Source organism: Corvus kubaryi, unplaced genomic scaffold (genome assembly GCF_017639235.1).
Source record: "Corvus kubaryi isolate FWS band 111438036 unplaced genomic scaffold, C.kubaryi_AGA036_p1.0 37334, whole genome shotgun sequence".
In the NCBI taxonomy this organism is placed as follows: domain Eukaryota; kingdom Metazoa; phylum Chordata; class Aves; order Passeriformes; family Corvidae; genus Corvus; species Corvus kubaryi.
Window position 1 is genome coordinate 4,901,380 of NW_024581108.1, and position 27,703 is coordinate 4,929,082.

At 37.2% G+C, this 27,703-nt stretch overlaps 1 protein-coding gene across 3 annotated transcripts; it reads right to left on the minus strand.

Moving 5' to 3' along the window:
* On the minus strand, positions 1–27,356 carry KIF14 (kinesin family member 14). Of its 3 annotated transcripts, none has more exons than XM_042029940.1 (30): positions 26,259–27,356; positions 22,776–23,957; positions 22,164–22,418; positions 20,696–20,783; positions 19,157–19,255; positions 18,139–18,191; positions 17,774–17,804; positions 17,309–17,416; positions 16,052–16,168; positions 15,313–15,431; positions 14,822–14,994; positions 14,345–14,492; positions 14,180–14,243; positions 13,797–13,981; positions 12,978–13,080; positions 12,601–12,761; positions 11,671–11,818; positions 10,870–11,022; positions 10,136–10,262; positions 9,425–9,518; positions 8,738–8,876; positions 8,211–8,314; positions 7,664–7,758; positions 6,723–6,944; positions 6,390–6,574; positions 5,635–5,793; positions 4,979–5,098; positions 4,039–4,113; positions 3,272–3,410; positions 1–3,146 (listed from the first exon to the last, which is right to left on the minus strand). In XM_042029940.1, exons 2-30 carry the CDS (start codon positions 23,867–23,869, stop codon positions 2,785–2,787), a joined length of 4,920 nt encoding a protein of 1,639 aa, XP_041885874.1. In that variant the 5' UTR covers positions 23,870–23,957; positions 26,259–27,356; the 3' UTR covers positions 1–2,784. The 3 variants fall into 3 exon arrangements, with proteins under 3 accessions (XP_041885874.1, XP_041885873.1, XP_041885875.1); XM_042029939.1 differs by lacking the exon at positions 26,259–27,356 and adding an exon at positions 25,716–25,779; XM_042029941.1 differs by lacking the exons at positions 1–3,146; positions 3,272–3,410; positions 26,259–27,356 and adding an exon at positions 25,716–25,779 and having other exon boundaries at positions 4,039–4,124.
* Between the last annotated feature and the right edge of the window lie 347 nt (positions 27,357–27,703).

Consider the following 27,703-nt stretch of genomic DNA (forward strand, 5'->3'; position numbering starts at 1 on the left):
TCAGTTACATGATGTAGTTTTACTCTTTACATTTCCCATGCTTAGATACACAATGCAGAAGAACCAGTTAAGTTTTTAAAACTTCAGCCAAATACAAAATTATATATTTACACAAGTAGAAATATATCAGGCTTCTCTTCATTTTTAAAGCATAAAAGTCTGAACAACTGAATATACTTTCTTAACCCTTGAGCGAACTTGCAAAGGCCTTTACAGTAAGAAAGCAATTAAGCATCACACCTCATGTAAGAAGGAAATTATTAGCAGCAAGAAAAAGTGCTGAGTATTTTGGGTGCCAGGGCTGCACTGCTAGACATTTTTTAAGGAAGTATTACAGTGTACTAGTCTTTAGGAAATACATATGTGGGTAACTGGATCAGCATAATTACCTTCCCCATTTCCTCTACATCAGAAAAGCACAAAATCACTGAATAACAGCATCAATTATAACTACAGTGTGAAAGCTTTCAAAAGAAAATGATTGATTTCTGCTGTAGTCTTTTCACATAAAACAGTTCCAAGAGTCTGACATGTCCTCAAAGACTGAAATTCTCAAGATGTTGAACATCTTCCCTCAGAAGGCGAGATGGCAGCTATGAATATCTACCTTGGAAGCTGTGCTGATTTCGGCTTAGGTAGGGTTAATTTTTTTCAAGGTAGCTTGTACAGGACAATAGTTTGGATTTGTGCTAAACACAATGATGATAAAATAGAGATTTTTTTTTTTTTATTGCTGAGCAGAACTTACAAAGAGCCAAGGCCTTTTCTGCTTCTCATACTGCCATTACATGTGATGGAGCCCTGTTCCCTGGCGATGGCTGAATACCTACCTGCCCACAGGAAGCAGTGAATTGATTTTCTTGTTTTGTTTGGCTTGTGTGCACAATTTTTGATTTCCCTATTAAACTGTCTTTATCTCAGCCCCTGATTTTTCTCACTTTTACCCTGCCAATTGTCTCCCCAGTCCCACCAGGAGGCAGTGAGCATGCAGCTGTGTGGGGCTGTTACCAGCTGGGGTTAAACCACAGCAGCCCTCTTTGGCACCCAATGTAGGGCTCAAAGGGTTTCAGATAACAAGAGATCTGATTGGAATGTGTTAGATGGAATTTACAGCCTTTGTGGCTCTTTGGCTGCTTTGGGCAGACTCCTGTGCTTGCCCTGGGCTTGATGCTTTACAGTTCGTTAGTGTAGTGCTCATCAGTGGCTGCTTTTTGCTTTCCCTGCTGTTGTGCTGCTGATCCCCTCACTCTGCAATGCCTGGGAACATTTTGAGGACAGCAGTGGTGACGCACAGGGACTGGCACCTAGCCAGGGCATCGCTGCTGTTTCTGTGCTGCTGTACTGGACACTCCAGAACTCCAGCGTGAACACAACTCAGAGAGAGTGGGACCTGTGGATGGATCCATGTGGGAGCAGATATCCACCTGCAGCCCATGGAGGATCCCACACTGGAACAGCAGGATAACCTGAAGGAGGCTGTGACCCCAGGGAAAGCCTATGATGGAGTAGGCTCCTGGCAGGGACCTGTGGACCCGTGGAGAAAGGAGACCATGCTAGAACAGGTTTGTTGGCAGGACTTTTGACTCCATGAGGGACGCATGCAGGCTGTTCCTTAAGGACTGCACCCTGTGGAAGGGACCCACACTGGGGCAGTTCATGAGGAACTGCAGTCTGTGAGAAGGACCCACGACCCCATGATGAAGCAAGGGAGGACATGCTCCAGGCATAGGACCAGAGAATCCCCTGCAGCCCATGGGGAAGACCACGGGAAGCAGTAAATTAATTCCTTGTTCTGCTTTGCTTGTGAGTGTGGCTTTTGCTCTTCTTATTAAACTGTCTATAGCTCAAGCCAGGAATTATCTCCCTTTTACCCATCTGATTCTCCTCCACTGGTGGAGGAGTGAGGGAATGGCTGTGTGGTGCTCAGTTTCCAGCTGGGCTTAAACCACAACAGAAGTGTTAATGTCTATGAAAAAACCTTATGTTTTACTGTATAAATTGCTCAGCACTGTTGTGAGAAAATTGTGCTTAGTCCAGGCCTTCTAAAACCCATGCAAATTAATTTCCATCCTTCCTGTTAACTCCAGCCAGCAGACTAAAAGTAAGATGTTAAACAATGATAGAAAGAACAAGGAAGTAATGGATTGGGAAGCTCTCTACAACCTGGGATAATTTATATATTATTCAGGAAGCAATATGCCTCTATTCCAGTATGAATAGTGGTTAAAGTGATTTGAGCAATCAAAAGCTAACTCACTAGCAATGAACCCAACATAAACTTACTTCAGATCATGTTGAAGCACAGCATCATTGTGATACTTTAAGTCCAGATTCTTCAATGAACTAAAAACCACTTAAAAAAGCATTCATCAAATAAGGTTGTAAAGTACTTTTACTATCTCTCATTGTCCTTCTCTACATAAATAAATACAAAGTTTTTGCTCTGTTTAAAAAAAGGCATAAAAAACTACTTTCAAGTTGCAATAGCATTACCAGATCATAATGCAGCTGAGGTGAAGCAAAAATAAAAGAAAATTAAATTATTTCTTATAAACCTAGGTAGTAATACACTTCTATTAAAACAGAAGAAATTCTATTTTGAAGTTTAACAGCCTCTTAAGGAATGTATTTTTTCTTTGGTGAAATATAGGGTACTTATCCTCATACAATCATGGCATTTACTTTCACACCACTCACTCACTAATAATATTAGCAATAAATTTTAGCTTTTTGTGGTATGTTACAATAGGAAATAGTTCTCTTTAATTTCTTGATAATAACATTTTACACCCATTCTATCCTACCAGGTGAAGGCTCTGGAGTCTGTGTGCATTCTGGAATCCCATTCCATTTCCAAGAAAATTCTACCTGACCTGTTTCAACCTGTCCTCCTCGAGCCTCAGTAGTTTCATTACAAATAGTTTGAGATTGCAGTGATGGCTGTCCTTGTTCAAGTTCAAAATTCAGAATAAGGGAATCAACCAGAGAGTCCAATTCATCCAGGTTCATAAAAGGTACATGCATTTTCTGGATAGGGTTGTTCGCAGAAGACAAGGTAAATAAACTGAAATAGTTGTTAAAATATCCAGCTATGACAGAAATATTTTCTGCAAAGCTCCTGAGAGGGCTGGTGTTTCTGTATAATCCTATGAAAAACAGAAACAAGAAGAATCAAAGGCAGCATTTTGCAAAGAGAAACCAAATAGCCCTCTCCTTGGCTTTGCAAGTCTCCTGTAGCCCATAGATTACAGGTGGTAACTCAGCTAAATACCTTGCAACATGGAAGAAACAATTTGACAGACTTCAGTTAGGCACTGCTCCAATTCCAAATACTTCACAGCAATCTTAGTGCTTTTCTTTATTTCTCGATACAGAGTTTCTTCTTCTGGCAACTGAGAGTCTGTTTCTTTCTGTGTTAATAAAGAGCAGTTTAAATAGAACCAAATACATCAAATACATAATGCCTATTATGGTTTCAGTCACATAGATCAAGCCAATACAAAATCAAACTGATATCACGTCACAGAAGTGAGATAGCGCTGAAAAGAAGTGCACATTGTTAACGCGGTTAGGAAAAGAAGAAAAAAGCAAATGACATTAAAATCCAGGAAATGCTTGGCTCTTAGATCAAATCATCTATCCTGGCTTTAATTCAAAATACCAGTAATTATGGTCATAATCTATGGCAGCAGTTATAAAACAGTTACACAAGCATTGCTGAACTTTCAGCTTAAAAAGAAAGCACAACAGGTAGTTAGGCTGTTCATGATGAGCACAAAAAGGAAGATATAAGTGCCTCAAGAAATTCTTTATGCTAAGTAAAATTAAAGAGCTTTGAGTGGAAATGCAGCAGCAAGGAAAGTTAGCATTCCAATCACAGGAATGATGCTTGATAGGAAGTGTTATCATGCAATGGTAAATATACAGTATGTACATATATATATATACACACACACACACTCCTCTTCTTAGATAAATGCATCCTTAAAATTTAAATAGCAGACTCAAAGCACACATTTTCTGAAACATTTCTCTTACCTTTCTGCAGTAAGACATGTTACTTTCGAGGAATCTGGCTAATGCCACCACATTATCCTTTATTCGGTTTTGAATCTACAAAGAAACTTTTAATTATATTGTACACTTTATTCAAGTCAAAGTACATTAAAAGGATAAGAACGAACACTGACATACTAAAGAGAGAAATATCTAAAGCAGAAGTAACATTTTCTGCAACTTAACATGCAATTTTTCAAAGAAAACATTAACTGGTAGAAAACATTAATTACATCTGCAAGGTTTTAAACCCCTCACTGTGGGAGGATCAAATGAACATATTTAAGTATTCACTAAAGAAAGGTTGTCCCGTAATTTTGTATCACTGCCATTCTAAGCAGCAGGGGTAGCTCTGGTGTTTTCTTTCCAACTTCACATTACTTGCATCAGAGACAAACCTTTACAGAAGTCCTGCAGACACTTAAGAATCTGCTGCAAGCAAACAGCATTATTCAGAAAGCAGAGTGCTCAGTTCCTTTTGCTGGAAACATGAAGTATTTGGGAGCCAAGCAAACACATTGAAATAAAATATTTTCAACGGTTTCACTACTGTCTGTAGGATTAAGAATGACAACAGTGAAAACCAGAGTAGGCAGAAAGTTTTGCTTTCCTTCAGAGGAACAACTGATCACTCAGAAGATTCCAGTCTTTCCTAAGTATTTTCTTGGAATTCAGCCAGGCTCTCTGTCAAAAGGGCTTACCCACTAAGAAAGTGGTGTATGTCTAAGGGGCACCCTAACTTGCCAACTAGAAGTTTCAGCCACAGAAATGTTTTTTAACTATGGTGCTTATACTTTATTCTCTATTTTGTATAACTCCCTATAGTATCACCTTCATGATTTAAAATAGAAGCACAAAAAACAAAACATGATCAAGTGTCTACAAGATATAGTAGCAGTTTATAATCTTAATTTCATCTCACCTCATTTTGTGGACATAGTTTCACAAGTTCTTTCTGTACCATTCTTGCTTTCTCCTGTACAGCATCAATGAGACACTCCAGACCTGAGCCTACTCCATCATAAATGGCAAGTATAAATTCCTTTTAAAACAAAGGTTCAAAATGCAATGATTAAAGAATCCGATGTGGTCTTGAGTTAAAACAGATTTTCTGTAGTAGGCTAGAAACAATTTTGAGCTAATTATTCAGTGCAGGTCTCTTCAGTCACATGTCTTCCTTGAACTACAGAAGTTCAGTCAGATTTCTGTAAATTCAATGTGGCACTTAAAGCACAGATTACCAAAATATAAATAGTGAATTTCAGTGAGACAGATAGACTTGTATAATTCAGTGCAGGTACAAACGTAAAGGCACCATACACTTCTTTCTTTTCATAGGTTTAAGTTATGCAGATTTAAAGGATGTGGCTTTTAAGGGAAAAAAAAATGTTAAGGTTATTAATACATCTATTTTCACTATAAATATGAAGTATTTAGATAAACTCTAAATTTACTTAATTCAGTTGATGAAGTTGTTATATGTAACAATTTGCTTCTGAGGACAGTTACTCATAGCAAGTGTGACCTCAACATCAAAATTACTATTCATAATCAGTATTTCTAAGAAACATTTTTCACCTGCAGACTAGAGGCAGGAATGTTGTTCTCTTCAGGAAATGAAATATCAGCTGTTGTGACTACTGCCAAGTGTCCTGTGTATTTCATTGTTTGTTTTACTGTTTGGTTTACTTTGCTCCATGCTTCTGCTACCATCGAGGATATATCTGAAGAACACCCCTGGGAAACAAAGGCACATCATTCACTGATGCCAGAAAGCACCTCCGGTCAAAGAACATATACTTGCTATACAGCAAGAGTTTGTAGCACACAATGCTCAGGCATTTTCAGCTTTACATCTTCCTGCTTCCAATGGCTTATCTATCACAGCTAAAAATTCATGCCTTGCAACCACAAAACAACAATACCATTATACTACACAGTTAAAAAAAAAAAAACAAACTTCACAAGGCTATGGCATGAACAAAAGTAATATTCACTGGCCACTGGTTTATAAGTTTCTAAACTGCAGCTCTTCAAAGTCTAAATTATCATTTGCTCTTACCACTGTGTGTTTTATTCTACCATTTTATGAGTAAGAACCAATGCTTCTGTCAGGGCCTGGGCACAGGAAGGTCTGCATTACTCTCCACTAGCACACATAACTACCAGCTTAGCCAGAAAAAAATGCAACCTTGGCCATTTATCTTCCCTAGGTGTGTTGATTTGTCATTACACACACTGGACATTTAAGTGTTTTTAGCAAGCCAGTAATAAATACTGCATTAATGCAAAGAAGTTTTCTACACGCAGATGAACTCTTTAATATGCTTTACCTGTAACAGCAACTGTAAATAACCTCCCAAGTTCTTTATTTCCTGTTTCATTTCTTCATCAACTTTTATAGATCCAGGACACTTTTGGACATTATTAAGCCAGAGTTTACTTATAACCACAATCTGGTCAAAAGCAGAGATAATTCTGATGCTGTAGGACTGAGCAGCACGATCAAGAGAGAAAACTACAAGAGAAAGAGATCTATCAGATCCATCTCCTTTGCAAATGAACATTGGAATGTTAATTCTTGTGGCTGACAAACACATGAATGCTTGTGCATCTGAATGACAAGTCATTAGTAATGTTTGAAACGCTATGAAAATGACACTTACGGTTCTCCTGACATTCTTCATCTTGCTGTTCATAGGCTTTTGAAATGGCAGATGCTCCAGAAAAAATTATAAACAAATTAGTTAGGAGACTATCTGCTATGCTCTTTCCTCCTTCGTTATTCTGTTCCAGTAAATCTAAAGCTGAACTTATAGATTCTTTGCAAATTCCAGGAAGAAACAATTCAGAAAAGCTTGGGCATATGCCGGACTTGTTCAGTGAACCTGTATGAGGTAAAAGCAAAACATACATGCAAGAAACTCTTCACAGGAGTGAGCAGTCAGTGTGTCTTTGTAATGACTTTTATATAGACACTCACTCAAGGCACTAATTCATAAAAAAAACCTGTACCACGTTCTAAATAGTTTATAAATTCAGTTAGTACAACGACAAATTCCATAGTGAAATTCTTTAACATGAATACATTTGTTTCAACAATCAAATGTACAGAGAGAAATAGAAAATAAAATCCAGCCAATCTAAAATAACTGAACGTACACAAATATTTGGAAGACTAAAGTATCCTATATTTCAGAAAAAAAAAAGTCTGTAAAACCCGGCCAAAATCTTGGGGAAGCCTCAGTAACTGAATGAATAGCAACAACACAGGCAAATGAAGTCTCTATATTACTGTATCAGGATTCAGCCTCTCTCTCCAGTTAACCCGCATAGTTAAGCGGAGTAATGTTTTAGGTAAATTTCTTAAATTAGTGCTGATCAGGAAGTTTTTGCCCTAACAAAGGATAACCAAATATACAGACACCCCTACTGTTAACAGCTTGACATTATGAATTTGAAGGTATCATAAACAGGACATTTTTAAGTTTGCTTTCCAACCACAGTGGTCTTTCTAAACAACTATTAGAAGCACCTATGTTTTATGCATGTAGTCGGTTTGAATTGCCAGTATGAAATGAAAGGTGTTCTGCCATATAGCAAGTACCTGATATATAGGAAGTCTGTTTATTCTGAATAGATTGCAATTTTATCTCAGACAAACATCCAGAAATTCTCTGGTTCTTCATGAAGCTTCTACTTCTAAGAAAGGATGATAAAATAAAAACATGAAAAACCTTGAAAAGAAAATAATTTCTCCTCGTCAAGCATTTCCATGATGAGCTACAGCTTGCAAAAGTGTGCAAGACAGTTATAAATATTGTTATAAGGCTAAAACTTCAAATACAAGGTCCCAGACCATATGCAATTTACTCCTTCAAAACGATGCTTTGATAGTATAGAAGTGGGAAGGAAACATTAAAAACTACACATTTCACTCTGCACTGATGATACATAGATGACCCATGATTTGGAAAGCTCTACATACAACTTTTGATCCTTTTTTTTGTCCATGAGGAAATCCAAGAGAATGAGTGAATACAAGATAAGAGTCATCAGATGACACAGTGTATGAGAGTGGAACAAAAGCATATTTAGATAATTACACAAGTTTTTGCTTTAAGTGTAGAAGAGTAGCTACAAATTACTTGTACCTTCTTCTGGAAAGCGAGGAAACGGAGCTGTCTGAAAGGTCAGGTTCCCACTCGTCAGCAGGATCATAAAACACATCAACAACGGCTTTATTTCTATCATTACTCTGAAAAAATAAAGAAAACACAGGGGAGGAGGGTTAAACAGAAAAAAGTGATAAAGTAGTCAACATATGGATAAGTAGAAGATAATAATGAAAACTCAAGTGATACCTTTAGAAAATTAAATTTTCATTTAGAACATAAAACAATTGAACAACCAAAAGACTCACAAAGCAGTCCTTGTTTTACTGCTTCTTACTCTCTACACAAAATGACCCAAATAAAGCAATTTTCTTCCACTGTACTCTTTTTGTCTAATGGACAAGTGCATATGCATGTTTTTACTAAAAAGTAGTCACGTGTCTTGCTGTTTAATATCACATAAAACTAAAAAAACCACAAGATTTTCCTTCTGTATGCATTATCAAAATCTTATCTTCGACAAAAAATAACTGATTATTGGTGGTTATTCTTCAATTGCTACTGACCTCATAGAGTTCTTTCATTGCTGCTAGTTTACACTCAAATTTCTCTAGGCTCCAAAAAGTTGTTATTCCCAGTTTGATATTACGAACCTGCACCTGAATAGAGGACACTGTTCCTGTTTTATCATCAATTTTGTCATGCCTAAGAATTGGAGAAAGTTAAAAACAAAGAAGACAAAAATCAAGACAAAACACATATTCATATTGCAAAAATAAAAAAGGTACTTGTAGGTAGGATTATATGAAGACTAAAAATGTGGCACAAAAATTTCTTGAGACATTATGCATCTCACATGCTTTAGGACCACTTTGATATGTGGACCGAAGTAAGATGGACATAGGCATCAGAAGATTCACCTCCAAAGCACACTTAATTCAAAGTTAATGGTCTATAGCTTACCTTTAAAGTTTTGATCTAAAATTCAGATTAGAAATTCCCATTTCAAAGTAACAAGGCTCAACTACACACTTAGCTAACGCTAATTTGGAAAATTCATTTATCGTGTTCAATTGCCCAAGACTGTTAAAAGAAACACCAACAGCTCACTGCACATCCAGAATCCACCCTCAAATATATACATAAATATACATATAAATAAATATGTAAATATTTATAATGTGTAAATACACATATAAATATTATATATCCATTACACATACACCTTATAATTAAGTAACTCAGATACTGACCTGCAGAAAACAGTGTTCTTCCCTAATTCATTACTAATGGTGTTAGCCTCTTTAATCATCACAGACAGCTTCAGAGACTTCCAGTTCAGTGGAACTAATAAAGAATATAGAAGATGCTGATTTAGTGAACCAAACAATGTGACGGAACAACTTTAGGGTTAAAAAAAGATTAAGAGCAGAAAAAAACCCGCAACCTAAAAGCACAAACGTAATTTACCCAACAATAGTTCCAATAATTTCCAATACATTGGGGAAAACTTACCCTCCTGGGCCAGATAACCCTTTTAAATGGTTGGGTAAAAGGTATTTCAGAAACAGAGGCATAAGACGAGACACTATATTATTATTATTATTATTAATCCAAGGCAGGAAACTGAACAAAATGAATTCTGTTACTCCAGTTTCCCCAATGAGTTAATGCCTGACCAGTGCAGACAGAGAGGGAAGGACTCTTAAGTAATTGGGATAAATACAGACTACATGTATGTCCACCTAACCACCCTGAGTGTGATTACACAGAGCTTCTAACACAGTCCAATACATATAGATGATGAATGCAAAGGTTTGTAACAACCAGAAGGCTCTTCTTGTTCAGGATCACTAGAGAAGTGTTAGTGGAACAGAAAAAGTTCCTGTATCAGCACACATTGCCCATGCCCACTGAGCAAGAGAAAATCCAGCATTGCCTTTGCAACATTATGCAATACATACCCATCATTGGTTTATTCCCACTTCTGTGACTCTTCTGAAGGCTGTGTATTTCCTCAGCAATCTTCTGCTTCTCAGCTTCCAGAGCTTCCACTATCTTTGCATGACGAATAGTATGGTCTTCTAGAGCCTGAGGGAAAATGGGCAGTGATTAAAAAAAAAAAAAACAAAAGAACAAACCTAAAACTCTTATTGCTGTTTGTTGAAGCTAAATTTTTTGTTCCTGCCATCTTAAAGACTAACAAAATTAATTTTATACTGGACATCTGCTATACTGATATAAAATAATTAATTTTCAAACTGACAATTTTCTGGGTTTGCTTACATATTGCAATGCTCAAAAAAATACTGGAATTAAAAAGGAACAGCTTTTTTAAAAACTTGCATTTGTTGCAGCAGTCAGATATATATATGAACACCAGCCAAGACTCAGTCATTACTTACATTAATGTCTGAAGTAATAACTTTTGCCAAAGGCAACGGTTGCTAAATTTTGGTGCAAGAACAAAACCATCCACATTATTTAAGGAATAAGGTCAGCATTAGTCAATCCCCAACATTAATACGTTACCATACTCAGGTTGCAAACAAAACATCAGGTCTTATACATAAAATCACACAGAAGTACTTTAAATCATTTCCTTTACAATAATTGATTCTTAAAAAACAAACAACAAAAAAAGCCCCCCAAACAAACCACAGCTTATTGCCTAAAAACATTGTTTTTTTCCAATTACCTGCTTGGTAGCTAAGGTCTCCATTTCTAAACGCTTCTTATTGAAGTGGAGTTCTAGCTCAAGGCTTTTCTTTGCCTTCTCCAGCTCCTGTATTTTAGTTGTGGCTTTTTGATTATTCAGTTCTTGGATTTGCTTCTTACGAGATTCTTCTCTCTAGTATCAAAAGGGAGACATGGGAGAAGGAATACTGCTTCTACAGCATTTCTGACCCATCCCTCAGGCAGATATTCAACACATTTAAAACTCGCAGCCTCTGTGACCTACACAGCCCAACATCAGCAATGGTTATATCCCCAGTCCAGAAGCATCACCTTAGGTCTTCTATAGAGTGTGTATGATATAAGATACATCATTATTGTTTTACCATGTTTTACATATTCTGTGCCAACTCATGCATGTTGTAACCGTATTGAAAAAAACAACTACAAAGTAGCATGCAAGCTTGAAAAGAAAAAAAAGCTGTGTTAATTAATCCAGTATAGTGATTTAAAAACCTCATGCAATAAGGTAGATACTGTAGGTATTTTTCTTTGCTTACAAGTTACAATCCCTGGAATAACTCTGAAGAGAATTAACCACTTCACAACTTCTTGTGTTACTAAGGCTGACTTTTTTTTTTAAAGAATGAGGCTTTGCATTCCCTACAATGCTGCTATAATATGCAAGAGAAAAAGAAAACCAAAACCAAAAACACACAAACAAACCAACTCCAACCAAGCACCAAACAAACATATATCACACATACTAGTTTCTGGTTTACTTTATTGATATATTTTATGTAATGATGCAATGGCAACTTACCACTTCTGCTTCCAGGGATTTTATTTTGCTTTCATACGCTTCTTTTTGTGAGGTCAGTTCTTGTTGAACCATCTCTTTTGCTATTTGGACACTTTGCATCATTTCTTCCTTGGCTTTGAGTCGTGCCTCTTCAATTTCTGATTCAAGCCTACAAGTGTCATACATTTAAATTGCTGCTGTTTATCTCTTATAAGCTGTATAAAGATTATAAGCTTTTTTTCTGTCACGAGGGTTTAAGGTTTTTTTCAAACAAAACAACTCTCATATTTTGCATGTTTTTGAGTTCATGGACAAAATGTAGACACTTCCAATGTAAATATGGAAGGCATTCCAGAATTTCAAAGTCCACTCAAGTTCCATTTTTATTTTATTACATCATTTTTCACAGATTTAAAGACTGCAATAGAAACTCACTAAATCACATTAAGATGCAAAATTAAATTTTAAATCAATGAGACTTACAGTTTAATAACTCCCCATAATGAAGTAAGTACAAATAACACTTCACTGTTTCTCAAACTCTCCACCATCACAGAAGACTCAGGTAATTACTTTGCGTTCTTTTCATTTTCCTAAGGGATTTACTTTTCAGACTTTAAATCTCTTTAAAACATCAAAAGTCATTTTCAGACTCATCATATGCTTGGAGAGAAAATAATTAAAGAGATACACTACTCTGAGACCCCCTGGAGCTCAGTGTTTCTTTAATAGTGGTCTACATTCTTGGTACCTGGATTAGCTTGTGGTGATTGAACCTTAGAGGTATACATCATTTCAGCTGTGACTGTGACTTCCATTATAAATGGAGTTGCTATTTTCCAACTACCCCCATTGTGAAATAATTAATAATCTTCAGTTATTTCTAAAACTAACTGCATGGTTGAATTAGCAACTGAGCTTAGTTTCAGAACAAGAAGAATCAATACTTACTGTGTTCGCTGTGCAATAAGCAGCTCATTCTTTGCAAATTCAAAATCTTTTGGACCATCATGCAAACATGTAGTCCCACAAGAAGGTGTTTTAACTTTCTGAACCTCTGCTGGATGATTAAACCTGAAATAATGGTCTCCCCCAAGGATTACTCGATCACCCTATTGGGAAAAAAAAAAATCCTCCTAAAAGTTTTAGATTTATAAGAAAATTTTCAGTGTTTACAACATGCAGATGAAGCTAGAAATCAAAGAGAAATAGACAAATATTTATGGTTACAGAGCATTCTCAGAAAACTTGCAGTCTGAAGTTGAGATATTAACAAAGCAAAGAAACCCACACATGCACAAATTACTATTATCAAATCAATTACTTACATGATGCAGAACTGTTGGGTCCAAAATGCACTTCCCATTTACGTATGTCTTGGCTTCTCTAAGTGGAATAATACTTACTTTGCCAGCAGTATTTTTTATAACACTGAAAACAAGAAACATTTACAGTATCAGTAGCTCACAATTGCAAGTGATGTTTCTTAATAAACTAAAATTCAGGCTTTAGATAGTGTTCTGTTATTGTTTTTCTGTGTATTGTCTTCATACTACGTAGGTACAACCCAATTAATGAACAACAACCTATGTTTTGGTAGAGAACCTATATTTATATGTAAGAATCCACTGCTAAAATATTACTACAATATCCTGCCATCTGCGCATTTATTTGATAATGTGGCTTTCATGTTTTTAATAACTGATTAGTTACATTTCTTACAGCATTTTTTTAGGGATCAATTGCATAAAATGCACTTTAAGCAATATTTCTGCAGTACAGTCAAGTTGCTGTCTATTTTTATTAAAGTAAGAACTGTCAAGGCATTTCAGTTTTCCACTGAACTAAATGTAACATTTATCTATCACACAGCATTATTTGATCAGGACTTATTCATGCAGAAATGCTGCAGAAGAAAACTTTGCTACATGAATGAAATGAACAAAAATTAAATTACGTTAGTTATCAGATTTCTAGAGGGAACAGAAGGTAGTTGCCTTAATCATTGAGCAGTACAAAAAATATCCCTACATAGTATTTGCTTGGCTAGAAAACTATAGTTTGCTACTGCCAGAAGGAAGAGTGACTCCAGAAGAAAGGGAAGGGCGAGAAGAAACTTAAAGTATAAAAAAAAGAACACTACAAACCAGTGGTCATCAGCAATCAGCACTCCGGAAAGCTGGATATCATGTTTTGAATTTGGTGTACACCTTCCAACTGTAGTTTCTCCTTCTTTGATCATATATAACAGCACCTCAGAAAGCTGAGGATCTTCATTGAGATTGACAAGGTTTGGTAAATGATTGTCCATTTTGAATGCAATTCCAGCTTTCTAGATAAAAAAGAGCTCTGCTTTAAAAAACAATTTACTTTATGCATTCAAGTATCATATTAAATTTTTCTAAGAAGCCATAGCAATCTGTTAAAAGAAGAGCATTAAGGAAACCAAATCTTACAGCTACTCTCATTCTTCTGCAAGGTTTGCTGAGGTTATATTTTCTGTACTATGTCCTATAGAAAAAAAATGTACCTGCAATTCTTTTATATCTTCCAATTTCCTTTTCTCTGCTTGCTCAAGTTTTTCTTTCCAGGCCCTTAATATACAGAGAAAATAACAAAATATATTAGGAGAAAAATTACAGCGTATAAATTTTACCATTTCCATTTTAAATTAAGACATTAATGAGTGCCTAACCTTTGCATTTCTGCCATGTTCCTCTCCTGCTGGTGCAATTCTACCCTCAGAGATGTTATTTCCTGCAAATAACGCCTGTATTTTTCATGATCAGTGTTCAGAGCACTTTTCTGAGCTGCCTTCAGTTTTTCAATTTCAGCTTTTAATTCTACATTAGACAAACCAGACAAACAGTACATGTAAAAAATGAAGGCAAAATACACTTCAGTACAATAGTACAAAATTCATCCTGTTATTTAATTAAAAACCAAACACTTTTCTCTATTTCTAGTTCTCAAGTGTAGCCTAAGATATCACCTATATTTAGGAAAAAAAAAGCTCACAAAGAACAATAATATTAAAAGGAAGAAGTTGTATTAGTCTAATAGACAAGCAGTCAATCAACACAACAGATTATTAGTCGTAAGAACTCTTATAAGAAATAAGCTAAACACACATGAAATGAAAACCCTGAAAGACTGCAGATGTCAATCTCACCTCTGATTAGTTTGACATTTACATCTTCATTTACTTTAGCAATGTTGATAATTGAACAAGCCTGTTTCGCATAGCGAAGGGTGCTGAGCGTCTCCTCCGTGCTGCTGGCAGCTGGGCTCACTGTGGCAATCATGGTCGTTTGGGAATTCCCACCAAGACTTTCCTTTAACAACCTTCATCGGACAGGAGAACAGCAATCAATCCCTGGTCCTCACACTGACAGAAAAATTCAAAACTTCCCAAGTGGAACAGATTAAATACAAAATACCCAGCGTGTTGCTACTTATTTGAGAGAGACTGTTAGCTACTTAAAACACAAACCAAGCTCCTGTTTGGTCTATATCTGATGCAACAGGCTGATTTCTTCCCTCCACAGGTCATTTGAGAGAGAGCGAGAGAAAGGATGGGAAGTGATGCCTCATGAAGAGATGAGAAAACCAGAGTCTCAGAAAGCCTCTATTTCTACATAAAAAACTCTGAAATATACATACCAAGTAAGGACAGATTCCCGGTAAGGAATGAACATTTTCTTTCCGTTTTGAGACTGTTTAGAGAGCGCAGAAATAACCCTTCCAAGGGTCAACAGTGATTTATTGATACTCACACCTTCCTACACAAACCAAAAGTAAATATAATACAGTTGCAGCTTCTTTTGTGATGTTATCAACTGTACTGTTGATTAATTATGTTTGTTCAATGTATGCTACAGCTGTACCACATCAAATGTCACCAATTATTACAAGATCAATAAGATGCAAGAGCATCTTTATTTGGATCTTCATTTGGAAAGAACAAAGGCTGCCTTTAAAATAAGTAGTGTTAAGAACCATCAAACTTACAAAGACAGCTTGAAATAAAGTCTCTTATTAGAAAAATCTATTTCATTAGATGCCCCCAAAAAGGGGAAAGCCTCAACTCCATGTGATATTCGATTCATGATTTCCAAAGTCACACAAACAGCTTCCTCTCACTCCTCCTGCAGGATCATTAGACCTGCATAACATGGGGAAAGGTGTTCTAAGCAAGATCTGCCACATTGCACAGTCCAAACAGCTTCTTCAGGCCACTCACCCTCACTAGCAAAATGTGATGTAATACTGACAAGCATAAGGGCTACATATATCCTTTTATAGCTACAGCTCCTGCCCAAAAGTTAGGTGAGCATGCTTTGGAGTTTAAGGGTATTCTTAGGAGTCAAACCTTTTCCACAGATTTCCATTCTTGATTTACCTTCAGCCTTTCTCCAGTGGTCTGAGCTTTTGTACAGCACTCACTGCCAGCTAGATCAATTAGATTTATGTGACTGGTAAGCCTACGATCACACTGTTTTTCATTCACAAATTCTACCTGGAAAGAAAGGGAGATGCTGGCATTCAAAACAAAATAAAAAGCCTGAGGACAAGCAGAAATCTAACAAGCTGTTCACATTAAATACATAAAAATTTCATGCTTCCATTTAACTTTTAACTTTTAACAGGATACCTTGTGTACATCCCTTGAAGGAGACTAAGCTCAGACTTATAGCCATAGTATCAGTTGATTGTGGCTGAATAACTGCATAAGCATAAACTGCAAACACAACAGATTACCAAACTAGGAGTTTGGGTCTGAAGTTTGATGACTGCAGTCAATCCAATTGCAGTTATCCAGTAAACATGCAAATCAGTAAGCTGTTACTGACTTAGACCAATGAAGATCAGTTAAGGAGTCGGTGGAAAAAGTTATGATAGAGAAAAATCAATAATCTAGTGGTGAGAATGGCAAGGGGAAGAAGAAAGGAGAAAATCCAGGAAGCTGGGACAAAAAATTAAACCGATCAAGAACAAAAAACTCCCAAACCAACAAGTCATTTGTCAATGGAGAAAACTGACAGTCTGTAGACTCCTGAGGAGCTCTACCTATTCCATTTCTGTCTTCAGGCTCACATCACTAAGTCAGGTTTTGTCTTTTAAGCATCTGCAACTCAGATGAGGAGTTGTAGTCCCTATATCCTGGAGACACCTGGGGAAGAGGCATCCTGAAGCAAGAAAACATTTATTCAGTGAAGTGTGTTGAAACTGAGTAGAAATTGCATCTCCTACCATTGCCCCAGTTTGTTGCCTGCAGGAGCTCAGCACAGCCACGCACCTCGCACAGCCTAACCTTCTAAAACGCTAAGATGTGTTGGCAGCAGTGTGAAATTCAATCTGGCCTCAATTAGGATTCCTGTTACATCTCAAAAGTCACACTGAGAAGCTTGGAACTACTCCTAGATCTGTCAGCCTAGACATATTTATACTGCTGCTATAAATATACTTAGCACAAAGACATCAGAATCTACTCAAAGCATGTAAAATAAAACAAGTTTTGCTGTGTAGAAAGCCATGTTAAAATGCCCTGTGCTTTACTCAAAGCTCTTCAGGTATATTCTCACAACTTTCTAGGCAGCACACGAAAGAACTTTTTACTACCAGATTTGAACAGATACAAAAAAAATCCCAGCAATACCTTGGTTTGTGTCAGGACAAGGGTGAAGACAGAATGAGATCTAGAGCTCTTGTCATTCATTACTGTAGCAGCTGTTGCTCTCTGCTTATTTCCTAGTTCAAGCCAACTCTGTAGGAGACAAAAGTCAGAATGTTAAACCAAACCCTGCTATGGATGGTTAGCTGAATATTTAAATGTTTGCAAATACAGTTACTAACACAAATTATGACTGTAAGAGAGGAATTAGAAGTTAAACTTTAGAAATAACCATGCGTACAGTGACACTTGATGGTACAAATCTACTCAGCTCCATTATACAAGACTAGTCTTCATCACACTTTTACAGAATCAGCTGAAATATCATAGACTACTGGACAGTCTGTTAAGAATTTGCTTCCCATGCATGGAATTTATTTTTCAGCAGTAAGCAGAAAAGGAGCAGGCAGAAATATTTGCATCCCCTTTTGGTAACTAAATAACTCTTACCTGAATATCAGAGTAAGAACGGACAACATTCCTAGAATGGGGGGGAAAAAGAAAAGTTTGGATTCAGACAGTTTTTTTTCTATAGATTTCCCTGTTACCTGAGTTCTGAAACATTTTCCCAGTTACAAACAGAAAACAAATACACAATGAAAGCTTCACTTGTCTTGAGACTTCCACACATTTTTCACTAAGGCAATAAAGACAATATATAAAGCTAATCATGCATTTTTCTAAAACTACGTAACACTGGGATCTTGCTTAATTTACTGGTGAGTACACAGGTTTTCATGGACCCTCAAGATAATCATCACACTCTTTCAGGATTACACCATACATCTATTAAGATAAGTACAGTTAAGACTTACACTGTCAGGCCTTCCACATATGGTCCTAAAACTGGATGTTCTCTTACACGAAGCTGATGAGAATAATTTCAAAATAAAATTTATTAGGAGTGTAGTAGTTAAATCTAGCACTCAGGAATATCTTAAATTTAAAAAAAAAAAATTCTGCAACATAAATCTATTATGTTTCTAAGTAGCTTACCCCAAAATCACCGGCAAAACTCAGAGTGAAAGCATTCCTGCTTTGGACAAGAGAGTAGAGCCTCAACTTCTTTGTAACAAACCCACCTAGGTCCCAAGCTTAGGTTAAAGGACTTATTTCAACAGCAAGTTGAATGTTGCATATCATCTTTATCATAAACTAATACTCAGTTTACACACAAGTGGCCTGGATAGTGTTCAATGTCAAAGCATAGGAAGTACTTTTCTTTGATAAATCAGTCATGATAAATTCCTTCCCTACATACACTACTTTAGACAAATTTCATTAATTTATGGTTTTACATATTCTAATACACAAACACTAAAAGCTAGCTAAACTAGTTTAACTAGTGATCCTTAACTAGTTAATCAGGCCAATCTTGTTTCTTTTCCACCTCTTCCAGCTTCTTGAGAGACAACCAGTCAACAAAAAAAGAAAGCTCCATCTAAATTACAGGACTATAACTCAAATCATATTGTACTGAAGATTCTTATTACAGCCTGGAGATTTAGATACATAATATCCTAGAAGGATTTTTATAAAGGCTGATAAGATCATCTTCATTTTGCAGATAAGGGAAGATTTTAAATATTTTCATAGATTCTACTAAATCATTTTGTTTCTATTTCAGCATTGCTTAGCATTTCTCCAGTGCCAAGCATTTTGCTTTAAGTCATGTGGTAATATTTTTATTTGTTTTTTTACTTGAATCCCATTGTTCACAACTAATGTACTTAGACAAAAAACAATGATCACTTGTCATTTGTGCATTTCTGTTTCAGAATAAATGCCACTACTTGGAGGTTATGCAGATGCTTGATTCTGTGAGCAACTTACTTGTTGTTTCTTCTGTCCATTTTCAGCTTTAAAGACAAGCAAATCATGAATTTTCTCATTGTATACTTCATAGAAGCTCATTTCAAGATGATACAAGACCTAATAAAATTAATAGTTATTAATATAGTCCACAAAACACATTGATCATCCTTTGCTTCAAAAATTAACTTAAACTGCCAGATCCTGATTTTCAATGTTATAAACATTTGTGCTGAAGGGACTTTCCAAGAGAAATGATAGCATGAAATAATTTGGGGTGGAAGGGACCCTTAAAGGTTATTTACTGTAACCCCACTGCTAAGATCAAAAATACAATTCATTGGAATTCCATCCATAGATATTCCTAGATGGAAGCTATAAAGCACTAAAAAAAAGTATATTATCAACTTCAGAAGTTTCAGCGTTGGGTTTTTAGTACACAAAACCATAGTTTTGTTTGCACCTGCACTCATCTCTTTCCTTTAGGTATTGTGCTTCTACAGCACGGTATTTGTCACAGGGAACACATGGATTGATGTTGTCAACATCCTGACTGGAACAGAATGACGTAATGGGAAGGTAAACTTTGATTCTGCCTACAACAATTAAAAAAAACCAAAAACACCACAACAACACTGCCATGAAAACACATCTTTTTCCTCTGAAGGCATCTGGGTTGTCTTTCTGTTTTCAAATAAAATGGAATTTTCTTTAAGAGACAAGGAAGACTGCAGCAAAACCCCTAAAGCACTGGAATCAGAAAGACAAGACTCAAGACAATTCACTGCCACGGAATCACTTACAATGCAAAAGCAAAGGAATAAAAAAAACTCTGGATTTTTTAGAAGTTATACTTTATAAACAAACTCAGCAATAAATAACTTTCTTAAATTCCTCAGTGTCTATCAAATCTGCTGTAGAGTTAGAATATTACATGTTCACAGGTATTAGGATTCAAAGTCTAGAATTCAAATATAAAGCAGTAAAGAAATTTGGAATACTTAAAAATGGAAAAGTTTGCCCGAATAAGATTAACTGAATGTTAAGGTCTACTGAACTGCAAGTCCGTCATTACAGACGGAACCAACCACACAGAGAAAAAAATACAAAGAAAGTGGAGGTAGTTATTTTTTGTTTCAGCTAGAATACTAGAATTGGAATATTATTACAATGTATTGTGCTTTGATACGTGATGTTTAATGATAAATTCATATTTTTGAGCTCTATTTTACTGCCTCCACTGAAAGTAGGGAGCCCACTGGGATTTTGTTTTGCCTTTCCTTACATAAATCTCATACTGTAAGGCATGCAATATAGAGGAAAGAATCCTAGTCTAGCGATGCAAGAAAAATATCATGCCCATATTTTCTTCTCACATTACTGCCATTAAGGAAGCAAAACAAAGTTGATTTTGACTGTTTAGGGAACCCCTTGAATCAGAGCTATGAATAGAAATAAGACTTGAATCAGCAAAAAAATATGAACACTAATAGATGGATCAGCACTAAGGTATCGGTTTCCTCATATTCCAATGTAAAGTCAATGGCATAAGCATATCACCTGTTCCTTGTCCATTTGTGCTATTTGATTGAAAAGATCTTCACAAAGTCTTGGAATTATTCCTCGGTCTTCATCAAATCCCATCATCCTGCAGTTACAAAAGTCCTGCTGGTTTAGGTTTGTAACTCTCCATAGATAGTTTTAATGTTAACTGTACAGCTCTAAAGCTGCCATGCCATACACTTCTAAATTATACAACAAAAAGCAACAGAAATAAACCTGATCTAAATCGGTGCTTGTCTAAGTGTAGAGTTGGACAAGATGATATTCAGAGTTATTTTCTATTTCATCCATTGAGAAATGGGTTGAAAACCCAAGTAAAATAAAGACTCTACAGCAGCTGAAAAATATGTTGCACTATAAACACTAAACCTATAGATGTTTAATATCTTAACATGCCTGCATTTTATATTCTCTGCAGACTTCCAGTGTAACCTAAGCCCGTCTCCAGCTCTGGTGCAGTTTTTCCCTGTTGAGTTCTGCCACAGCAGAACACCAGTGCACTGGACTAATCCACCTACAGTCTAGAGACACGCACAGCTGCACAGCAGAAATTTGTTGTGTAAACTTGACCAGAGGACCCTGATACTAATTTCAGCCTTGTTCAAAACACAAAGGGGTGAAGGTAAGTTATTAAGTGAAAGAAAAAAATCCCAACAAAAACCCAACAAACCAACAGATAGGATAACAATTGCAATTCAGAGTTCTCTTTCTTTTAGGTAAAAACAACAGCATAAGTAAAAACTGAGTTCATCCACTTAAAAGAGAACTTACTTCTGTGTAAATTCTGTATTTATTGTAAATTGAACTGAAACATTTCTGATCCTCAACTACCTTTATTAAAAGTCTATAGTACTGATAGGAATTATAAAACTCATAAACTAATTTTAATAGATGCATGTTTGGAAACCAAACAGCTCACTAAGCATTCTATTTCAAAATACAAATAAGATACACACAGGTGGCCATAAACCCTAAAAATGTTACTTATCTGGGATTATTTTTTGCAAAGATTTGATTTCAAATAAGCAGTGCCACAAACATCTGGCTTTATTTGAAGTTCTGAAGCTTAAGGACCATAATTATAATGATCTCTTAAATGTCTTCTCCAAAAAACATGCTATATTTTACTATGTCGCTTCATGCACAAAATAGCAAACAGTGGTGAAAAACAGCATTGGAAGAGTTTGAGAAGCTTTCTGCAATGATAAAGGTTTTCTGAAACTGAAAAGTTTTTATTTTCTTCATTAAAAGTAGAAAGAAGTCAGGGTCAGATACATAAAAATATTCCAAAGTTAACTTTTGCTTAACTGCTATAAATATTGGTTTAATTATTTTTAAAATACACACTAACATTTTGACACAATTCAATCACACTGAAATCTGTTCCATACAATCTCTTTCATGACTTAACACTGCATAACAATTGGCTCCTATGGAATTTTAACTATTATTATTAGCAACTTACGTGTACGATTTTCCAGAGCCAGTCTGCCCATAAGCAAAAAGACAAGCGTTGTATCCCTCAAAAGCTCTTTCAAGGAGTGGCTGTGCCAAAGTCTTATAAATCATTGCTTGACTTGCAAAATTAGGATGACCCTTGTCAAAAGACCAGAACGAGAAGTCGTAACTGAAGCTGTAAACTTGGTTTGTGGATGGATTTCGTACAATTGTCTCTGAACCACTCACGGAGATTACAGGGAATGAGTTTTCAGTTTTCTCTCTGAACGGAAAGTGCGGAAAATAAAAAAAATATAAGCTACATGCTTTGAGTTAGTAATTTCAATCTACTGCCTAATGAAAAATAAAAAGATCAGTGATCATTGCTAAAAATACCTGTTTGAGGAAAGGTATTAAGGCTCAAAATACTTCTGTTAATGAATATGTAAAAAATAGACCAAACACCTATAAAGTCAATTCAGTGTCTTAATAAAATCTTTATCTTGGTGTTGCATGAAGTAGAATACATACTTGGAAGTTATCTGATATCCTTATTGGGTCAATGTTTAAATAACTCAAAAAGTACAAAGTAGAAATCAACATACACTGTTAGCACCAGAAATAAGTCCAGGATACAAACCTGTTATTGAAGGGCCGCACCCGCGCAGCTACAATCACTTTGCTGTTTTTCACTTTGAAAACATCTTCCCCAGTGCTGCTGCTCTCAGCTAAAGTTTCTGTGTTCACTTTTGTTTCTGAACCTGTACTCACAGGAAGAGAGCTGGAGACACTAGGGAGTTTTTTGGCTAAAATTTGCAGATGAGGTGTTCGTTCATTTGAGGTTGGCTTGGGAGCTGGTTGATCTTGAGAAGTGCTGTTCATTGGTGTCAGTGTAAATCTTTCTGTTGAAACTTTTGCTGGTGTCCTTGGTCTTTCCAAGCTGGTATGTTTCATCATCAAGTGCTGTACCCTTTGCTTTCCCGCTAGCTTATTTATATTGCCTTTTTCATTCGGTTGCTCTCCTGATAGCCCATTAGTACATTTTGAGGTAACTAACTGTTCTGATTTAGGAACTTCATTTTGAAACTTTGTGTCAGCAGTGCTTGTCTTATCTTTTATGCACTTGGAAATAGCATTTTCACAGATGCAACCAACTAAACCAAAGGAATCCTTGCTGTTCAGGTTATGCTGCAACTTGGTACTTGACTGATTCCCAGTTAACTTCAAGTTCGGTTTAACACCATCTGTACCCTTAATATTCTGTGGAAGTGTAATCTTGCCATTTCTTTGCACATCAAAGTCATCATTTTCTTTTCTAGGCACAATATTCTGATTAATTTTACTCCTCTCTGTGGACCCAGTCCTCACACGCCTCCGCAAAGTAAGTCTTTTCTCTGTTTGTAGCTCTTCTGTGCCCTGTGTTGTATCACTACCAGACACTGATTTTTTGCTTGTTCCGGTTCTCCTCTGGAGTGTTAATCTGCCTTCAAGTTTAAAAGTAGTTGATGCATCACTCACTTTTTCACAAGCTGAAACCACATAGGTCCTATTTACTTCCTCAGTCTTATTCTCAGGACACGAAGGCAGACTATCCTTTTCTCCCAACACCTGTGACCTCAGCTGCTGCCCAGATGCTTTGCTGCTGGCCAGGGTGTTGTGCGAGGAAGCCTTCCGCAAAGTGGCCATGCATCGTGTCCCAGCGGGGCTCCTGGCAGGAACTGTGTAAATAGGCATCTTGTCTTCCAGCAAATTAAAACCCAAATGTTAACAAGTACAGCACCTTTCCTAAAGGATTATTTCTAGTTGCTGCTTCATGAGGAATCTGGGGAGACAAAGCAAAATTTTTTTTACGATTCTCAGGTCCAGTGTGAGTTATGTTTTGGTGCACAGGGAGCTCCTTACATACACTGCAGTACACGTTCCCAAACATTAAGAACACTTAGTATCCTGCCTCACCTCCAGTATTAAAAGAAAAAGAAATTACTTTATATTTGAATGACTGCTTCCAACAACAGCAGGTTATTTGACTTGATTTATTGAATCCTATGATTTGTTTCAGAAAGTAAACCAACCATTACAAAGAAGCACCAGTTGGTAAAAAGAACAATATAACTATTTAGCAACAAAGATGACCATGGATATTTCTTCCAAGTGATCTACCATGATTACCAAAGCAAGGAAATTCCAGATTGTGCCTCCATTCACTCACAGCTATTTACACTTAGAGTTTCACAGGCAACAGACTCCAATAGAACAACAGTTAGCCTTAAATAGGAAGTCTGTGAACATGTGAAGCAGATTTTTTTCAGGATTTTGATATGGAATATATATAACCCAGTATCAGAATAGGACAGTTAATAAAGACAACTATTAATAACACCTTTAGATGTTATTTTAGCTCACTCTAGTACATAGCCATATAGCAAAACAATAGATACCTAGCCTAGGGGACAAAAGAAAACTGCAAAATATATTCTCTGTCCTTTCTACATGTACATATTTCAAAAGGTCTATATATGTAATCCGTATAGGAAAGTATGTTTTCCCTGTTGCATTTGCATCAGAGTTACTGGGTTGTAACAGGTTTGATATCAGTACCCACTGCAGACTTGCCAGCTGCAATTAACTCACTGTTACAAGTCAACGAGAAGTCATCTGTCTTTGATCCTTCAAAAGCTGCAATATCATTAACAACAGCAGTACATGGTCGGGGGGAGAAAGGAAAGCAAGATGAGAGCAAGTGATGTAGAAGAAACCATTTAGCTACTGCTCCAACAAAAGTTTCCTTTAGTGCTGCACTTTTAAACCATAGCTTTCAGAGTACTCTCAGACTTTATGCAATTACATCCACTTACACATGTCACGACTGCAGTTTTCATAGCTCACAACTTGTGAGGAAAATACCAAAATTTCAGAGCAGTGTATTTATTGCTCAATCCAGTTTGAGACAGGAAACTATGGTTCATGAGTAGTAAAATACAAACTTTGTGGTTCCCTCTAGCAGTCAGTAAATAGAGAAACACGGATGTAAGCTATGAATGGTCTTAGTGTTTTCTGAAAAGTCCATCCTTTCCATGCAGCTTTAACGTAACTCTTGTAAGTTCTCCCCTCCTCTTGCCACAGCTGTGCCTTGTGAATAGCCACAAACTCTGTCCGTAGAAAAGCGAAACTCCCCATTAAAAGCTCCTTCGTTCTAAAACAAGGAATGAGGTGCAATTCGAGAGAACTGAACTCAGAACAAGAAATACGATCATTCCTCATTTTTAAAAAATTACAGCCACTAACTAGGGACGAAAGCCAAGGGCTCAAAGCTGGGCGAAAGCGCAGGAGGAACCGGCAGCTCTGTTATCCCTCAGCAAAGCTCCCCTCTCTCCCCGGCCGAGCCCCGGCAGACCCCGCACGGCCGCGGGGCTGTGTCACGGGCCCGCCCTCGGGGAGAGGGCGAGGAGGCAGCAGCAGCAGCAGCACCTCCAGACCCGCGGCCCCAGACAGCCCAGAGCCCCGCGGCTGCCCAAACCACAGCCCACGGAGGGGAAGCCCCCGCCGGGAGGCAGAAGGGTCCGCCCGGGCCGCCCCTCACCTGAGCGCGCCCCTCCTCAACCGCCGCCCGCCCCGCTGCGCTGCGCTCCGCTCGGGCCGCGGCGCCGCCCCCGCCTCGTTTGAACGCGCCGGGCGCGCCCGATTGGCTCCGCCAGGCGCCGCCCAGGCCCGGCCCCGAGGCAGCGCCCCGCGCCGCCAGGGGGCGCCGCGGCGGGCCGGCTGTGAGCGCTGAGGCGCGGGCAGGGCGCGCGCCGGGACCGCACCCAGCTCCACCCGCTCCGCACGGCAACCTCAGCCCCGGCAGGGCAGCTACACCGCACCTCGTGCACAGCCAAAGCACGGGTGAAAAGGGGACGAAAAACGGGTGGGAAAGGAATTAAAAGAACTCATGACACTTAGGCAATGTTGGCACTCCGAGCAGCACCAGGGGAAGAAATAAAAACAGGGTGCTGGAATCAATGGATATATACGTCCACAAAAGACCCATTGATAATAAAATATATTATACATAACCATGTAAACCCAGTAACAATAAGAATGCTTGCTGCAAGATAACAGAACCAGGTTGCTGACACAATTTTACCTTTACAGATCCTGTACTTGCATTTAGTTCCTGAGACAAACGTGGTGTAGAACTGTTGTTTGATTTCACGATTGTTGAACACAATTTGTGGAATTTTGGTACAGCAAGGTGGCCATGGGTAGAGGTGTCCGAACTTCTAAACATACCAATGGCTAAATTTGTCTGCAGGAGTGTTACACAAAAACATTTTATAGACAGGAGTGGATTATTTCCAACGAGAGAGAAAAATCAACAAATTCCATCTCTAAAGAAGACATTATTTTGATATGATGCCAAATTGAAAATAGCACTAAAAGCATGGCAACGGTTTTACACATTGTTGTGAATTATGTTAAGGGGAAAAATGCTGTAAACAATGTCAAAGGAATTCAACACCCCTAACGTGTCTTCGGACAGACCCCAGCTCTTGTTTGAACTTGGCTCTACAATTCAAGATTGATATCAAACAGTCATATTCAACAACTCCCACCAAATTGTCTCCTCACATCTACAACATTAGTCCCTGAAGTAGTATCTGGCACTGGTGCCACACTCACGTCATCAGTCCTGCGCTATGTAAGACCTACTCTTTTTATTTCTTGTCAGAAAAAAAAATAAGCTACTAAGCTCTTAACAATTTCTTTGCCACCAGTCAATTTATCCCATTGCTGTCCTTTGGCCAAAGAGCAGACATACAATGCACAGGGCTGACATCTAACTCCCTGCCAAAAAGGGATGAGGCATCACAGCAGCATGAAAGGTCTGATGAAACTGATTTCTCAAACTTCAGTTTAAAAGTGGGAAGGGGGGGAAAAAAAAAAAAAAAGGAAGTTCCAATTATGACCTATCTCAGATTTAGGATGGGAAATCATACAACACTATTTTAATACAGTTTTGACCTCATTTCCCAAAAAAAAAAAAGGAAGAACATCTGGTGTCAGAGCATGGCAAGTTATGCTTAAATGAGTAATTATGACCATTTATACATTAATTAAATTTCATTAGATAAAAACAAAATTATAGTGTTTATCTCATTTCTCTTCAATGAAGTTACACTAATAACAAATTATTTCTGGTATTGCAAAGTCCTTGAGCAAAACTTCCAGCTAGTCCACAAACACTAAAGGAGAAACTAAATTTTCAGTACAAACAAGTTTACAAACAAAACTTGCATATATGTTCCTAAGAAACCCCAAGAAAGCATACTGAGGACTTGGAGAAATATTCCCAGTGGAAGATTTTATTTAAACTAACAGAATGAGATTTTCAGAGGTTTCGGGAAGCTAATCTGCCGCTAATTTTTTTTTTTTGAAAGTAAGATCAAAGACTACTAGCTGTGAAAAAGGGTTACAGAGTACTTTTACTAGGTACTACTGTAATTTAAGCACACAATAGGCACTATTTCAAAATAAAGATGAGATAAAAATGAGACTCCCTAAAAAAGGTACAAATTTTTTCTAAAAATG

Coding starts and splice junctions, on each gene's coding strand:
- KIF14 (XM_042029940.1), bottom strand. CDS start 23,869: ATGCCTATTTACACAGTTCCTGCCAGGAGCCCCGCTGGGACACGATGC. Junction 16,169..17,308: donor TTGTCCTGACACAAACCAAG/GTATTGCTGGGA, acceptor CTTTCTTTCCAG/GTAGAATTTGTGAATGAAAA. Junction 3,147..3,271: donor TGTTTCTTCCATGTTGCAAG/GTATTTAGCTGA, acceptor TGTTTTTCATAG/GATTATACAGAAACACCAGC.